This window comes from Haliotis asinina, chromosome 5 (assembly GCF_037392515.1).
Source record: "Haliotis asinina isolate JCU_RB_2024 chromosome 5, JCU_Hal_asi_v2, whole genome shotgun sequence".
Classification (NCBI taxonomy): Eukaryota; Metazoa; Mollusca; class Gastropoda; order Lepetellida; family Haliotidae; genus Haliotis; species Haliotis asinina.
This window is the reverse complement of record NC_090284.1, coordinates 40167321-40186052: the sequence shown is the minus strand read 5'-3', so window position 1 is coordinate 40186052 and position 18732 is coordinate 40167321. Positions and strand designations below refer to the sequence as shown.

Genomic DNA, 18732 nt, shown 5'->3' with positions numbered 1-18732 from the left:
ACAAACTCTGCGGGTTGCAGGCTAGCCTAGTAGCTAAAGCGTCCACTCATCATACCAAAGACTTGGGTTTGATTCCCCACATAGGTACAATGTGTAAAGCCATTTCTAGTGACCCACACTGTGATATTGCTGAAATATTGCAACATTGCCATAAAACCAAACTCACTCTCCACAAACTCTGTTCATGACATGAAGAACTTGCACATGACACTTCTGCACATGAGTGTAAGTAAAGTGAGACTGAAGTTGATCAGGTATTTTCAGTGGAATTTCTTTTGTTTTAATTTTGTGACATGACCACTAAGGATTATTGTGCATGGTTCCAGATCCAGCTGTACTATGGTGTCGTGGCTGTTGTACATGATGGTGTTTGCGTCGCTGCTGTATGCCATGGACTCCATCTACCGACTGTCATACGTCATCGCTGCTTTGCTCTGCCTCATTGCTATTCCCAAACTACAGGCTGTGGCAGGTGCTGCCATGTTTCCACCGAAGACGAAGGATGAATAGTCTGCATGTTGCCCTAGATACGGCCATCATATCTATAACTATGTGTACTTTAACCAGTTTAGGTGTGTTTAGGATGACTTGAATGACTGTTGATCAAAGAATGTTTGTAATTCAGATTTTACGTCATCAAATCAGTGCTATTGTATACCATTAAAAAAGTAGGGGATATTGGATTTACAAGACAGATAAAATGCAAATGATTAAAGTCAAGGAGGAAACAGATGATGAAGAGAGTGAGTTTAGTTTTATGCCACTTTTAGCAATACTCCAGCAATATCATGGCGGGCAACACCAGAAATGGGCTTCAGACATTGTACCCATGTGGCGAGTGGAACCCGGGTCTTTGGCGTGATGAACGAACACTTTAATCATAATGCTACCCCACTGCCCCCTGTGGAAGTATTTCCTCTGTATGGATATATAATGCTTTTTTCTCATTGGCTAGTGGTATGCTTGCAAGATGGAATATCCCATACATTTTTTTTATTTTGAATGGTATATGTGACTTATTCAAATGGATGTTTGTTATGCTTTTATGATTTACTTAAAATGTTGTCAGTTTGTGCATTCTTATAAGCTGCTCAAAGCTGCACTTAAACGAGTTCTAGATTTTAGCATATTATCAAGAAGACAAAATGACTTATCCTTAAGTCAAGTGCGAATCAAGAAAAGGCTATTCAAGAAGATGAAACATCATTATTTTCATATTTTGTTATGGGAGAACCTGTCATCTGATGATTTGAGTTGCCTCCCTTTGGTGTGTCAAAAACCCTTTGATCACCCATTTTGACAATCCTGCCATATTAGTTTCCTTTTTCTCCAAAGTGACATGAAACTAAAAGCCAGGAAATATGTTGATATTTTGTCCAAAGTAGTCACAGTTTAGTGACTTAAGTGCTAGCATTGACTGTGACAAAATGGGCTTTCCTCTGCAACAAACATAACATTCCATTACTGATACTTATTTTTAGATACTCTTCTATCTGTACAACAGATCTGTTCATGGTATTAAATGCTTTTGCATATTCTGCTTTGTGTACCTTACTTTGTAAGTCTAATGGATTCAGAAGCTCTTGTTCCCAGTATCTGTCATCTGTCAAGCAAAGACTTCTGTAGCCAGCATTTTGTGGATAGTTGGTTCCTCAGATACTGATATTGAGTCTCACAAGCAATATGAAAAAGCAATTTCTTAGAGATGTAGACATGATGCTGTAGTGTCCTTGTGCGCACTCCACATGACCGAGTTAGCTCAATTCCAATCCTTGAAGATGTGACTCTGGAATCAAAATCATGATCTTGGGCTATGCTTATTGCTGATGCTCAGACTGTTACCAGTCATGACCTTCTGAGTGGGATGTTCCAAAGATGATTTGGGGACTCCTTGTTGGGTGCTAAGTTTTGCACACCCATGCCTCCTAGACGTGAGATGATCTTTCTGTCTAGGGGAGACCTTTTCTCCTGTCATGAGGCTGAAGAAGAACATTTGAAAAGATTGTCCTCACCTTGATCAGTTAAGGTATAAGGTCACCTCATGTCACCATGATGAGTCTCCTAGGAGTGTCCTTCTTCCTCTTTTAAATATGGGATTGTTAACATTTTCTCTCTTTTAGTTTGAAAGATAGCTTACTAGAGGGTCATGGTGGTGTCGGGACTTCTTTACCTGTGTTGAGACACTTGATATGTATTCTTTACACAAGCACTGTTGGGTGCCTGTGATCTTGCATCATGCCTTGAACCACTTTCCGGGCTAGATGGATTGACTTGGACTCCGGGGACTCATATGATGCATCCCCAGCCAGGTTCAGTCATGCTGGATCCTGGTGTTGCAGGCCATGACATTCTAGAGATGGCCCACTTCTTATCATCACTTTTCCTCAACAAGAGTAATTTTATCTTCAAGACACTGAGCCCTTTCCTGTTTGACTGTGAGGATGTATTCATTTTGAGTTTTGGCTGTTTACTTGGTGATTCCAACACATGCTCCTTTAAACCATGGATCAAACTGATCACAGCCAGTAATGAATAATCCATCATCCGGTTTGTTGCAAATACAATGATTATCTGTTATCCTTGAAAAGTCAGTCCAAAGGTAGATCCTCTTAGCATTTGCAACACTTTTAGCCTTTATGCAACACCTTTAGCCATTATAAACTTTTAGATCCAATTTCGGAACATGCATTCTGGACAGGGCTTGAGGCAGCCATGATGATGAACTGATGTTATCTTCCTGGCTTGAACTGCATACAAGGTGTTAGAAATTCTTTTTAGTAATGATTCCCATTCCGGATGGAGATAACTTCTTGCATTTTCCCACCGTTCATGTCCAAATATACACCATTTCTCCTTTTTCCAATTTTTGGGACGCAGTCCTCAAGTCATAACCCCTCTTCATATGGAGCTGACTCATTTTATTTGATTATTAGAGTCGGAGTGGCAAATACCATACACCTTTGGATGCCACTGGACCAAGAGGCTCAACTGGGTATCAAAATAAAGCTTAGAACGACCGATCAGCTCAGCCGTTAAAAAAAACACCTCTGCATTCTGGTTTTGGTTTATCATGTGTTTCACTGTCTTGTTGCTGCTGTGACTGTCCAGGATGGGGAGTTGTAGTCTTCCTGGGCCACAGTGGCGAACAAGGTGGTTGGTAACCACTGAACCCCCAGCATGTCTTCCATCCAGGTCTTTAAGTTACTCAACCCCCTCTACCCCAGCACTTGTGTTATAAACCTGTATGCTTTCAGACTGCACTTTAATGGCTTATGTGTGAGAGGTACGCTAGATTCATCCATGTTCCAAGCATTCTGTGCTTTATCCTGCAAACTTAGTTTTTCTATGGTCTTGTTTAAGGCATTGAAACAGTTATCAGCAACTATTTTATTGAGCATTCCAGCTGGTACTGTTGACAGGGCAACAGGAGAAGGCAATATGATGTTGGGTTTTCTTCTCAGAAATTCAGAGAGTGACCCTTCTCCAGGTACCCCAGTTCCTGAAAGCGGATGTTAGTTTTAATTTTTTGACTGATTCTTGCAAATTTGCAATTTGTCAGCTGTCAATGCCCTTACTTCGTTTATTTGTCTAGTGATGGCTTGCTCCACCGCTCTCTACTAATGACTGCTGGCATTCCTAAGTCACCCTGCTACCCCTTTGCTTCTCTCCACTTGGATTGCTTATTGTCATAAACAGGACACACAATCATTTTGAAGCCTGTTTTAGAGACATCCCGTTCTTAATTATTAATTTGCCTCTTGCAATGCTAGCTCTGGGTATTGTAGCATATAGCAGAAGTTATTTATTTCATTTATTTGTTAATATTCACCAGTGCTTTTGTAAAGATACAAAATCAAAGCATAGTCTTTTCCAAGCATAGTCTTTTTCCAAATCACTTGAATCAAAATTCTGCTCTAAGCCCTTTGACACTTTCTTTGCAATGTACATCACAGGATACAGGATGACATCAAACCAACAGCTGAAGAGGTTATTTATAAGTAATGGTCCTGTAATATACATGTTATTTTACCCACATTTTACCCAAAAGATTTGGTTTTTAATTTCTATGAAGCTTAAGACTAGAACTTCAGTCCTGCACAACAACAAAACACATTTGGTCTCACCTTAGGCATCTCTCATGGAAGACCGAATGTACTGAAATTTTTTTTTAATCTTTTCCTGTTGATAAGGTCAATGCATTAGAAGCTTTAAATGTTGTGCTGCCTTTAGTCTGGTAAAATACATGACACTACGTAACATTTCTGACATTTGTAATCAATTACGATGTTAATTAACAGGAATATTTTCATCACCAATGCAGTGTTGCATGTTCAGGAAATGTGTGATTTTTAGCTCACAACACTGAAAGTCAAATAAGCGTTTGTGATGACCTGCTTGTTCATTGTCCATTAAGAACAGCTGTCCTAAATCATCCCAGAAATCATTGAATCAGTATTCCTGTATAATTCACACAGACTGCTTATAATGTACCAGAGACAAGAATTTCAGAATCCTCTGTTCTCATGTTTAAATCCTAGATTTGCCCCAATTATAATTCTGAGTTTGCCAGCACTATACCTATGCTTGTAGCTGGTAATTTTCATCAGGTCTTTGACCAGAATTATATCAAGTGTTTCATACACAAAGCTAGAATACTGTTCAAATTTGCATTGAACTAGCTTTTATGTCCTGCTCATCTAGCTCTTTGATACTTTGTGGTGATGTACCCAAACAATGAGCATATTTGAATGAGTGTTGGATGGTGTCACAGCTTGTGCTTGTCCTACAACTGATTATGTTCAAGATGAAAATGTCTTGGAGATGAATTATCAGCTATCTGTCCAAACATACTGCTAGTGCTATCAAAAGTTGGATGGTCCAACTTATATTCTTGAGATCCACTATCCGTCAGATACCTTGCAATACTGACAGTAAGTTGCTTATATATTTTGTCTTTTAGGATGACACATTTACAATTAAAACCATTCCATGTCTGTTCTCCTTTTGTCTTTATTTGCACAAGTTCTTCTGTCAATACCCTACAGGACAGTCTGAAAAGTGGAAAACTGAAAAGAAGAAGCAGAAAGGTAATAAAGAAAGTCAAATGTTGCAGAGAAACTGCCTGTAGTGATCTGTAAAATCTGTGTGAAGACATTTCAGACCGATGACCTTCAGGTGACTAACGGCATCAGCAGTGCTTCATCCAGGCAACTCCATTGCACCATTCATGCTACTAAATGTGCAGTGGCACATGTTTTAATTGCTATAATGTTTCACCTGCATTGGTACACATTTTAGCAATTAAGGTGCCACTTGGCACCACTCACAAAAAGCCTCGCTAAAGCACTGCATCGGGTGATCAGACTTGCTGACTTGGTGGACATGTCATTGTATATCAGCTGTGTAGATTGATGATGATTTCAATCACTGGCTTGATGGCCCATCCTTATTTATTTACAAACTGCCTTCATATAGCTGGAAAATTGCTGAGTGTGTTATTAAACATCAAGCATGACACATTTTATGTTTTGGATCACACTTTATCCCTAATGTACAGATTCTACTAGTCTGGTTGAGTCAGAGACCATTTACCATTATATGGTCTCTGGATGGATTTAGTCGTTTCCAGGATTCAAACCCACATTCTCAGTCAGACACCTAATCACCAGCACACTAAGTCAGCTATCTAACCCACTCAGCCACCATAGCATTCACAAATATTGTCAGATTTGAACCTACACCCACAGATTCTGGCACCATTTTTGTGGTATAACATGTTATATTTGACCACTTTCTAAATGGTATCGTGTATTCATAACAGACAGACAAACAAACAAGTCAAACCAAATATAATGTTATCATGGTTGACTGGGTGAACTGTAGTCATACAGGTGTCTGAACCTAGATCATTAGTTGTGGTGATTTGATTGATTATTTGTATCCTGATGGAACTTTAGTCACACCAGTGTCTTGACCTAGATCATCAGCTGTAGTGATTATTTGTACCCTGATGGTTCTGGATAGTGCTCATTATGTTCATCACTGTATTGTCTGATTCCAACTTGACTGTTTACATTTATTTATTATAGCTGGACAATAGTCAATGGCACAAATCCATACACATCACATCCTTCAATACACAAGGTTTTCCTGCAATAATAGTTTGACATGATTGGCACATTGTCTAAACCAATGGTAACACATTTATGAATATTAAAATGCAGATTACAAACCCATAAGTGTTTGTGATCCAAACAATTGTAACTAGGGAGTTTAGTTTTATACCACAGCCAGCAATATTCCAGGCATAAATTGGCTGTCTGTGAATAATCAAGTCTGAACCAGATGACCCAGTGATGAACAGCACGAGCATCGATCTCAATCAAATGTAGATGAAGGAAATGATGCAACAGTCCATTAGTCTATGGTGTTGAAACTTTGAAGGAATTCAGCATGTATCTGGGAATCTGGAAATTTGGGTCTGCCAATGTACTTGGTTTGTGGCTCCATACCCATGCATGGGTACGTGTGAAGTCCATTTCAGGAATCACCCTCCATGATACTGCTTAAAAACTGCTTGTAGCAGTGTAACACCCAACTCAATTGAGCTGCAAATATGAATGAGGAAAAACACAAATTACAATTACCATTATTCATAATTGCACATGAAAGTTTATTTTCCATCATAATATATCATTCATACTTCCATTCAATTATACAAACTCAGGGTTCACATGGGTGGCACCTATTTTTATGTATTGTCATTGGTATTTCATGGTAATAGATTTTTCAGACTATACTTTCTCAGTTAAGTACAAATTCTAGTGATTTTTTTCAGGGAATTCAATAGGAATCAAACCTTTGCTCTCAAAGCGACACATCAAGCTTCTACCAGAAGTCAAAGACCATACCCACTCAGGCAGTAAGGATTCGACATTGTTGGAAACTGGTTATCATCAGGGAGATACATTACCCAGAGAGAGTTGGTTCAAGTCCAGTGATGGCTCAACCCAATAACTTAAGTACTAATAAGTTCTAAAATTTCCACTTTACTAAGAAAGCGTAATCTAAAACATACTGCATCAAACACATATCTGCCAAAACTGACAACATATAGAAAGGTATCTTGTCACAGGAGATGTAGGATGCTTTTAGATCATACTTTGCTTGCAGATCACACTTTGCTTTTAGGCTTGCAAGTGTCTTACATTATAACGTACAGCAGCTCAGCTGTTCCATGGTTCTGCACATTAGCATTCAATGCCAGTGCAGTCTCTCCACATGAGACATAGCAGATACAACCTACCAGGTACCCACATAGTGCTGGGTAAATAACAGCACATTAAAATACCCATTGTTCTTATACAAACTTCAACATTTTCCATATAGATCTTCACATGCAGAGAAGAAATACAATGATATGTTCATATTTGTATTTTACACATATTTTATATATTTCAGTTAGAATGTTCTGAAAACAATTATTTAATATCAACTTCCCAAAATGATAGTATACATTTATATGTTGCAATAACATCAGACAAAAAGTCAACAAATGATGCATACACATCAAAATAGGTCACTTGTACATTGTAACACAAGGCACAGTAACCAGCAAAAAGAAACAGAGTAGTCTACAGGGTTATCATTCAGTCTTATGGGTTATCTTTCAGGGTCTTGTGGGTTATCATTGAGAACATCTCTTAGCTTTTCATTCAGTCTATAAACCAATAATAGTGATTTGAAACTATGATAATTTGTTAAACAACTTTAATCCCAAGATAAATAACATTCTGAGATTTAAATGTTCAATTGGCAAGATAACATCATGAGGATTGGCAATCTTAATTTCACTTTATTTTATCTATTTTTTGCTTAAAGTGAAATTCATTGGTACATTTTCACTACAAACAGACTATGGTCTGTGGGTTATCATTCAGCAAATCAGAGAGCTAGTTAATCAGTCTACAGATTATGATTCAGTGGTATGGTGGGTTATCAAGAGTCATGGGTTATCAGCTAAGAGAACATGATGGGTTATCATCCAGTCCTGTGTTATCATTCACTCAGTCTTACAGCAATCACTCAGATAGTATGATGGGCTATAATTCAGAAAATTTGTTAGCTATTCATTCAACCTACAGGGTTATCATTCAGATACCATGCTGGTTGTTTTGAGTCATTTTTTACTAAACAACAAGCGTCAATACTGTCCTTCTCTGATAGGAAATATTTACACGTAAATTCTTGAACTAACGATAAAAATAACAGGAATATAAAATCCTAAAAATGGTCCCATTGTTTCCAGACAGACTACCAAAACCACTAGTTGGTCAGAATGCATGACTGTGGTTGATTGTATAATAAAGAGATTCATCTAGAATTCCAAATTTAATATCTTTGCTAATACAATCGGAAAGAATTTAAATCAGGGAATTTTCTCAAGTTCTTCTACTCTTATACTCAGCATTGAGCATGATCTTATTACTGTCTAGTTAACTGTGAAATCCAAATTGCTTCTACAAATCCATGAATATTTACATGAACCGGGGAGTAATTGACCCAATTTAGAAACTTCCTGAGGACCTGAGCTGACCATCAGCTCCTAAATCCCTGATTACCATCTCCCAACAATATACAGCATGCTCATTCTATTGACCACAGGTTTGCCAGGTAGCATGGTAAAGGCTGGAATGTTGCAGAGTATGGCATAAAACAACATTTACAAATGAGGAATCTAAATGATCATGTACTAGATAGTGTTGTCCAAGCAACACATCAATATGATTTAACAAACTATTGCTATTCAATAAAATCCTGCAAATGAGAACCTACTTTTTAGTTGGACTACTTTCCATAAGGTCAATGCATTTAGACAGTGTTTTCTTGCTCAACAAACTATTGCCAAACCTTCACTTTGACAGACAGGTGCTTCGCAGCGTGTCGATGTTTCCATGGATAAATATGGCTTCAACTTATTTGGCACGATATAATTCCTTTGTGGTTTCCACAGTCATTCACATACATTGACATAATATCTTAAACACTTCTTACACGATAATTTTATCAAAAATGATGGTACATGACAAAGAGACTATCACCCTTATGAGTTTGTTGTATCATAATAATAGTATAAGGAATATGATGAAGAATGAAATAAGAACCAGAATAAGAAATATGGAATATACTTGCAACACATAATTCTAAACATTTTGATAATCATAAATGATGCTAATAACTTCATTTCACATATGTCCACAGACTTGTTCCCATTCATGATTATGCAGTTATGTTAGATGTCAATATTCAAATATGAAACAAATGAAAATATATATATTATGACAGGTGTTTGTATATTCATGGTGTAAATCTTCATAAATAACGTTTTACTGTGACAAACCTTGTAAATCTATAACAAATCTGTCTTTGCAATTGTATAAAATACTTTTCCTTGAGACTTATGCTGCAATGGCTGACTAGGCCTCCCATCTATGATGGTGCAAGGAAGGTGGATATGAAAACACTGGTGTCGATGTTGAGGGTTCCGTGCCACCAACGGTCAGGGAAGTATATCAGCTGCAATATAAAAGGTATAGTATGTAACCATGACAACAGAGTCTGCCTACAGGTCTTGACCTGGGCCATGAGCAACATAACTTATGACCCTGTTAATTGCATTTCCATTTTATCATGTCAAGGATTCTCACCATGACAAAAGTCATGGTTTGAAAATATGAAAATGAAAAAGGCAAAAATATTATTAGGAAGAGTATTCACATGCAGTTTTCAACAGTTACCATATCAACATGCATGAATAAAAGCAAAAAGTAATTGCTGAGATAGATATTATGTTGTGAGAATCTGTGGCTGTACAGGCTTTGAATCAATTATTCACTGCTGAACAAGGAATGTTATAACCATGATGCTGACCTCCCCTTTAGAAATGGTACATTCCAGAGGTTTGTTCATATGGTCCAGCAGTGGGTAGTCCTCAATCAGCCAGTGGAGGGTGGTCCGGTTGGGGTGAAAGTCTGGGGTCTCATCTGGGGGGTACATAAACCACCTCTGGAAACATTTGGTCATTTGTGGATTAACTTAATGACGGATAGGAATAATTACAGTATAATTCTTATCATCATATCGGTATTACGAGAATCTAAAATTTCATATTTGCTTTTAAGTGTTTCTACATTAGGACAAAACATTCAAAAGCATACTATACTATACTATACTATACTATACTATACTATACTATACTATACTATACTATACTATACTGATAAAAACCGTGTGCATCCTCATCACACAATCATTTCACAAAAAGACTCCTAAAACACTCTCAAACATCTACCATTTTGGTACTGATTTTCATGGTCATGTTAGGTCTTTGGTTTACCTATGAGATCAGTTTTTACAGAATTATATACCTTACAGGATAAGATATCCAACATTTGTGCAATAATGAGAGTTGGGGCCTTCCAATCATAAATGATTTATTTCAAAGATCCATCTTTGCAACTGCAGATCAACCTTAAAGATTCATCTTTGCTATCAACAGATTCATCTTTGCTACCAACAGATCCATCTTTGCCATCTATGAATCCAACTTTACAATCTACAGATCAGTTATTGCAACCTACAGACATAACTTTTCAATTTACAAATACATCTTTGCCACCTACTGAAACAGATTACTGTAAACCAGATATATTCTGCACCTAGAACATATTGCGTCAACGTACCCCTAGCCTGTTCTGTGACTTATTATTTTTAGCAAAAAGAAGATGGTTACCTAAAACAGCATTGCTTCTTACATCAAAATGTAGCATCATTGTTTCGATACAATAATAACAGAAATTGAATAAACTGAAGAATAAAATCAATTACAGTACATTACAATTTACTATTCCCATTTTTTGTGTGATCAAATATCACTTGAGGGGTTAATTGAGGTTTCTATGTTTCTATGTTGAGAAACATAGTTAATGAAATCCTCACCTTTCGTCCGAACACAACTTCACCAAATCCAGGTCCATGGAAATGGAAGGGCACCCCAGTGCCGGCACCTGAATTACAGAACACACTGAGCTGATTTGAAGTGACTCACATTGACCTGCATTTCTGTTATATCATAGAGTGCCAACTTACTGCATGGAAGGATAATCTCTATAATAATCAATAACAACCCATTACAAAGGGTCTTTGCATACCTGAGAAACATAACGCTGCATGTAGAAGTCTAGAACCTTTGACGATGGTCACCTGTCCCCAAAATAGCCACTGTGACCATTAGTACCCATTGGCAAATAAGTGTAAAATGTTAGTGTGAGTGTTACCTGCCAAACCGAAGCTATAGACAGCAGACATCTTTGGCAGCCTGTAGGGAGGAGGCTTGTACAAGCTGAACAGAGGCTCCCACTCTGTGTGGTTGTTGTCTCCGAACCAGTAGAACGTTTCTGTGGGTAGTTCATGTGTTATCAATAGAGCTGGATATAGTCTGTTTGATTGTTTGTTTGTTTGTTTGTTTAGTGTTTGTGTGTTGCATTCAGCAATATACAAGCTATATGATGCCAGTCTGTAATAATCAGGGCCTAGATTTTTTAAGCTTTCTTAGCGCTAAGATAGTTGTGAGTTAATATTACTATAAGGTACTTACGACTTTCATAGCACTGAGAATGCTTCGTAAATTTAAGCTCTGGTCAGGCCCAGACAATCTAGTGATTAAGATTATGACCTTCAATCTAGCAATTGGGATATGATGACCAACTCTAACTCAAATCTTCATCAGTGGTTGAATATAGATGCTAGTACTAAGAATATCACCTTGAGGACCTGAAATTCATTTCTGTCTCTCTCAATAATTAACACGTTGTCCCTGAAGAATTTGGAAATGAACACTGAAGTCCAAAACTTCACGCTTTCTTTTGCCCATAAAACTTGAAATAGAATCTCTGTATTTCTATTATATTTTCTGAAGAAAAATGTGCATCCAAACATAGACATCCATAACTCGGCGTACTCATGTGTACATGAATTTATCACACAACGCTGACAAATATAAAGGAGGTAGATGTAAACCTGATAAGGCAGGCTTAAACCATGATGTCAGCAACTCACCATTCCCAAGCATGTCAAGTGTCTGTGGTTTCATGATCTCATAGACATACTTGTGCAGACTCACATCCACTGAAATGTGGCACAACAAAATACAGGATAAATCATTTCAAGACTGGAGCTGTGCAAGAACGGCAAAACCATTTGCATACTCATGGCTTCAAACAAGATATATAGTCTGGCAGAAAATGTTTCAGGACAGTGTTTGTTAACTTTACTTCAAAACTATAAGTGCTATCCATTTCCAATTTGGTATGAGGCTTTATAATTCTTCTACCACTGTGGATTTTAATTGTCATAATTTATCACTCGATAATAAGAAAGTTATAAGTCTATAAGAGCTGTCATTACTTTAAGTCACAACAACACCTCACATGTCAAGGGTGTTGAGATACTTACTGGAACAGCGACCCGGTCATGCAAATCGGCAGGTCACATTCTTATATTATGCATAGCAGATCATGTCACATGACTTAAAGCATGTGCACTTTGCATTAGTTAACGGTGTCAATACCGGTGTAGGGCAGAAGGGGTCATCTCAAAATGAAATATGTAACATAATTAATATGATGTTGTCAAATTGCTATTGTGATGTCTTTTCATGCACATGTAAATAACAGAGAATTTTGATTGTTTAGTTTCCATGAAAATACTTGAGCTTGCAAGTAGTTAGGGGACAGGTTTATTTTCTAGGCATTATTCACAGTTCATATTTCTGTGAAACTATGCATGTACACATTACTGAAGTGGGTCTTTGATTTGTATTTTGGAAGTTGATCACTGTTTTCCTAGAATTTTTCAAGATTTTACAATCACAAAGCATCTCTTCTTCGGACAGGTCAGTATCTGATTCATCTCCAAGATGTATTAAGATTGTAGGGATGGTCTCTTCTCTAATTCTCTAATACCATCTAGTTTCCAGTACTCATTTTCAACTGCCAATACATGTTTGACACAGGCTTCCCATGGACTGATATCAATCTCCCCTATTGCAGTGTGAACAATTTTTGCAACGTCAGATAACTTGAATGTTGTGTTGTAGCATGATACCTTCACCTTGATATACCCCCGTATCAGTTCAATTGGATTCAAATCACAATGGTATGGCAGTTGTTGTAGAACCTTGTGACCAACGTTCTTCAACATATTGTCGATGGCATAGGAAGGTGATGGTTTGTGCTGTATCACAAGCTCATACAACACTGGTTTTGCTGCTTTGTCAGGTCTTATGATGTTGTTTCTGTCAAGCCATTCAATGATCTCTGCTTTACGACGACTGGATATTGGACACCGATTGTCAGACTCACGGCAACTGTGGTATAGAGCATTGTCCATGACTACCAAGGACTTTTCTGTGATCAGTTGTTCTTCTACATACTGTGTAAAGACAGCCGTGTTCATACCAAATCACACCCAGGCAGAAATCCTTTGTGTGACCCAGCATGCAGAATTATAAGTCTGTGTCCTCTACCAGCTGGTAGCTTCTGCTTCGGCTCCTGTCTGTCAGGATACTGCCATTGGTAAGATACTGCATGGGAGGCATTTACCCATGTCTCGTATGGATACAACAGTTAGTAACCATCAGTGCGTTTTTTTCTAATTGTTCTCAAGTAATGTATTCTTGATTTTATGATGTCATGCCGTTCACACATGGCAAGTTTTATCCCCTTAACACTTTTATATTTGTAACCAAATTTCAGCAACAATTTGCAAATAGTATAACAAAAGACATCAAGCTGGTGGTCTTGAGCAAGGATTTGTTTCAACCGCCAGTCGGATAATTCCATTCAACATGCCCTTTGAGAGATCCAAAGCATGTCCATTTGCAATACTTCTCAGGAGCTACAAATGGACAGCCTCTTTCACTTTCTCATTTGAAATAATTATAGATTTTTCTAATAATGTCTTCTGCATCAGCTGACAAATTGGATGTGGACATTTCTCAATGGGTAGATGTGTGTGCACTTCGTGAAATGCACATGCTTGAAGTCACGTGACATGATCTGCCAAGCATAATGTAAGGATTTGACATGTGACCTGCCTATTTGCATGACCGGGTCGCTATTCCGGTAAGTAGTTCAACATCTTTGACATGTGAGGTGTTGTTGTGACTTAAAATAATGACAGCTCTTATAGACAACATTCTTATTATCGAGTGATAAATCATGACAGTTAAAATCCTCAATGGTAGAAGAATTACAAAGCCTCATACCAAATTGGAAACAGAGAGCACTTATAGTTTTAAAGTTACCAAACACGGTCCTGAAACATGTCTGCCAGACTATACACTCAATTCAAATACTCAAACACAGAACACTTTCCAGCTGTTTAAAAAATATGTAACTGAATGACCATAAATATGAACATTACTGGAAAGGACATTATTGTCTCTTAATCTTCAGCATGGAAATAGTGGTCCAATTAAAATGTAACTGTTTACTGAATTACACTTTCTTTACTTAATATAGAGAGCAATCCAAGTTCAAGGTCTAAACAGGATCGGAACAGTAGGCAAACATGGACTTTCTATTCAGACAAAAGTGAAATGTAAACATGGTAAAGGTTAAAACTGGTTTTGTAATGAGCATTTGACTTCCAGGGTGACCATATTTGAAATTCTGACTGCCGTAATTTTAGCACATTTGACATTGTTTGGGTGACTTTTGATTCTTGTTTTGTTTGTTTGTTTGTTTGCTGCTTCACGCCACACAGCAACATTCATGCTATACAGTGGCACTAGCTGTAATTCTAATATGCTTCGGTGGAAGATCAAAGGCGCCGACAATTCTTTATCAGATGATAATGTGCACTTTTTGCATTACGTCACAATGTGTTGATGTCACTGCGCCATTCCAGTCTGCCCCCTCATAATCGAACTTTTTTGCATTACGTCACAATGTAACCAACATCACGATGGATGTCAGTTGCCATCGCCTCGTACAGCTTCCCACAGTAAACTGCTTCCCATCTATGTCAATGGCATACGTGTGTCAACCAAGTCAGTGGGACTGACCAGACAATCCTGTGAAGTGTTAGTCACCTTTTACAACAAGCATGGGTTACTGAAGTTCAATTCTAACCTGGACCTTTACCAGAGGTCTTCATTCTCAGCTTTACTGGACTTGGTCAAAACTGAAATAGACAGACAATGAAGAAAATACTAATACAGACACTGCAAATATATTTGTGTTTACCTTTATTGTAGGAGTATGTGTTTGCTGAACTGAGACGTATCTTCTTTGTTCCATGTTCGGATAACATGAAATCTTTTCTGCAGGCATCTTGAAACTTCTGAAATGTCAAATCAATTTTCATTTCTGAAATTGTTTTGAACAAGAAGGACATCAAAATGCTTTGTAACACACAGAAATCTGAAAACATCTAATGTCCAGCTCTTACATGTTGCTTTTTAACTACCACTGATACAATTTGCAGATGACAATGGTGCAAAACTTACTGCCTCATGCTACACAGTACTTACTCTATTATCAGTTGCATGTCGAATCACAACCGGCTGAGTGAAAGCATATCTAAAATAAGAGTTACAAATTCATCATCATCATGCAATCAATATCATATAATTTAAGTCTGGAAATGATGGAATAGATCACACAAAATTTAAAAATTAACTGTCATTTAAAAATTAACTGTCATATGTAGTAATCAATGTCAATATTTGCCAGACCAAAGAGTGACAGTATGTAATTTGGGGAAATTATAGATGGTAGGATAAATATTTGATTTTGATGACCATGGTGGATTCTGCTATAAATTTGTACAAACCAATGAGACTATGAGATAACTGAATTGATTAGGTGGTGAAGCTTGGTGACCTTGCTGATTGTGTATCACCATAATCTACTGCTTGACAAGTATAAGATGAGCCACAACCTGACAAATGACCCCAGTTTGCATATATGGGAACACCCTCAAGAACATTCCATTTGAAACGAGGGAAACAGGTTGTCGTCTAAATATTAAAATGTTCAATTTCCTCGTGCGAATCGTGTCTTGCTTAACGAAATCTCTCTACGATACACGTGATAAACAGTAGCAGTATTGATTTCACGCCACCGTTAGCGTGTATTGCACATGCTTAGTTCCCGACCTACCTCATGTACCTGTAGCTGTAGAGTGTTTTCGTCTATATTCCTTGCCCAGCCTACTTGTCACAAACGCGTTTACTGCGCAGGCTCATCTAATGCGTGTCAAGCAGTAATAACATAGATCATTGAGAAAAATGTCAGTACCTGTATTATCTGGTCCAAACTTGATTATTTAGAGGCACAAGTTCAATGTGGTTGAGCGCAGAGTTAAATTACAAACAAATTTCAAGAACACAAAATATTTTCACACTGTCTATGTTATACTGCTAATGTAATGAAACCATGAAATGATGTTCTCTTGAGACCCTATGACAGTTTTACCTTTATCAAAAGGAACATATAGGGTGGTCAGGCTCACACTCATAGAGTTTGTTGACATGTCATCATTTCACAATTGCGTAAATGTACCGTATGTCATGACGTCAGTCAATGCATTGTCTGGATTGGCTCAATTATTTACAGACCGACGTCATATAGGTGGAATATTGCTCAGAGTCACATTTAACAACAAACCATACGAGATACATGCTAAGGGTGACCAACAGTTGAACACAAGACCCACTTCTCTAGAAACTCCTTCTGTGACAGTGAGTCTGCCTCTCGGACCTCGATACTACATGGGCCAGGGTGGGCCAACAGGAGGTGCTTCTCGGTTGTCCTGGCAAACAGAAATAGAGTTCAGATAATTTTACAGGATGGTCATCTGTGTATATATATATAAGGCTTTGTGTACACAACCAAGATTAGACCACTGCTCATGACCTCATACTCTGGGTAGTCATACTGTTTCAAGCTCCATGAAACCATTCACTGCACATACGTTATGAGTGCAGCGCAGCATAACTGTTGAAAACACTTTTCCCCCACTGCTGGGGGAAAATTAGTAAATCATTTGAACTCTGATTTCATGGGGTTTTTTTATGTCTTTTTTTCCCACTTTATAGGCTGAATTGGCATTTTTGATTATTTAATTTGGTAAAGGCACACCGAAAAGTATCAGAATCTGCACAGTTGTATTTTATGTTGCATGTGACCTTTAGGTCAGTATGATAAGATCAGGAGAGTGCTCTCTGAGGCCCCTAAAAATTTTACATCCACATAATGTAAGGAGGGACCTGAAATGAACTTTGCACATTGTAAGCACACAGGAAATCACAGCAGCCCATAGCTGAGCACCGAGATGGGTCCTACAGTCATGATCTGCCATGTAGGGTCATATCTTGACTGAGATCCATCACAGCCCCCGACCATGCAGCGATGTTCTCCACCTTTATGTTAGTTTAGACATGTGGCAGCTAATGAGATGCAAGCAGCAGTGACAGACAGTCTAATTCAACAATTTGCCAATGACATTGCAACGTATATGTATCCCCGTGTTAGGGTTTTTTGACAAAAACATAATTATAAATTTTAATATCACATAAAGTTTTGATTTACTAACCTTGAGTGATAACGCCTATAGTCATCTATTTCACACAAAAATATCCACTGTTTCCAACAATAATAGCATTGATGACATCATATCGGCAAAATCGTAGCCACTATTTTGTATGTGTTTTCTATGATGAGCCATACTTTCCCTCCACACTGCGAGAGAGTGTTTTGATCACGTGGCTTCATGTTTAATACATAACCTGTCAATAGCAGACAACTGATCTTGCTGAATATCACTCGGCATAGTTTGTTACAAGCAGTTGATTTTGCACCTGAAGTGGTATTAACAATCTGTAAATAATATTGATGAGTATTTGCTTTTACTATAGCTTAACTTCCTGATTTCAATTATCAATGAAACGTCTCACGACAGAAACTGGGCATTCGCCCTACCGATGATTCGGATGAAACTGTTTGTGCACTCCGATCGTGCACGCACTTCCCCAATGTAGCGCTAGCAATGCGATCGTCTCAATCTTGAATCATCAGAATGTCGAAATTTTAGCTCGCTTTGGGATATCACTACATGGACGTATGTTGAGCATATTTATAAATCTTGAAATACAAATATGTGAACCCTAGAAAACGGAACTGATCAAGTGGATCCCGCAGTCTCTGTATTTCCCAATTACTAATCGAACATGAAAGCAAAACAAATAAACAGATGACGCTTGTTTTTGGGTGCGCGAAAACCGAACGTGCCTCCGTACATTTGCGGTTATTGCATAATAGATTTTAAAGCATGCACGACTCACCATCCACCATCATCTTCGGCTTCTTCTAAACATAAAGCAACTGTCCACAAATGAACTAGGAGCAAGATTCGCATGTCTGAACATCAAATCCAGCAGCTCTGCCGGTCAAGACGCTGTCTGCTAGCGCTACACGTGTATTTCCGCTGTGTCGGAAAAGAGGTCGATGTAAATAGATAACGACATACAAACATTGTTTTACAAATGAAAGGAGTGGCATTAGACCAACCTGTTATCAAAGGATAATAACACATAGCTGTAACAATACTGTAATTATTATTTAACCTTTCGTGGCACTGATTTCTCTCACGAGCATATGTCGCAAA

At 37.9% G+C, this 18732-nt stretch overlaps 2 protein-coding genes across 3 annotated transcripts in view; one reads left to right on the top strand and one right to left on the bottom strand.

Annotated features, from left to right (window-relative positions):
- Positions 1 to 18732, top strand: part of LOC137284436 (GPI inositol-deacylase-like) — a 388474-nt gene that overhangs the window by 119083 nt on the left and 250659 nt on the right. The window contains exon 27 of one of the 2 annotated variants that reach the window (XM_067816233.1): positions 327 to 517. In XM_067816233.1, the coding sequence (XP_067672334.1) occupies positions 327 to 510 (184 nt within the window). In that variant the 3' untranslated portion in view covers positions 511 to 517. Of the gene's footprint in view, positions 1 to 326; positions 1540 to 18732 lie in introns of those variants that run through there. The other variant, XM_067816232.1, reaches the window with a different exon arrangement.
- On the bottom strand, positions 6653 to 18584 carry LOC137283568 (jmjC domain-containing protein 8-like). The gene is made up of 9 exons (XM_067815138.1): positions 18410 to 18584; positions 16783 to 16878; positions 15596 to 15644; positions 15309 to 15405; positions 12118 to 12186; positions 11337 to 11456; positions 10999 to 11066; positions 9931 to 10065; positions 6653 to 9576 (listed from the first exon to the last, which is right to left on the bottom strand). The coding sequence occupies exons 1-9, from the start codon at positions 18481 to 18483 to the stop codon at positions 9490 to 9492; spliced, it is 795 nt and encodes a 264-aa protein (XP_067671239.1). The 5' UTR covers positions 18484 to 18584; the 3' UTR covers positions 6653 to 9489.

Coding starts and splice junctions, on each gene's coding strand:
- LOC137283568 (XM_067815138.1), bottom strand. CDS start 18,483: ATGCGAATCTTGCTCCTAGTTCATTTGTGGACAGTTGCTTTATGTTTA. Junction 16,879..18,409: donor GCCGAAGATGATGGTGGATG/GTGAGTCGTGCA, acceptor TCTGTTTGCCAG/GACAACCGAGAAGCACCTCC. Junction 15,406..15,595: donor GACATGCAACTGATAATAGA/GTAAGTACTGTG, acceptor TTGACATTTCAG/AAGTTTCAAGATGCCTGCAG.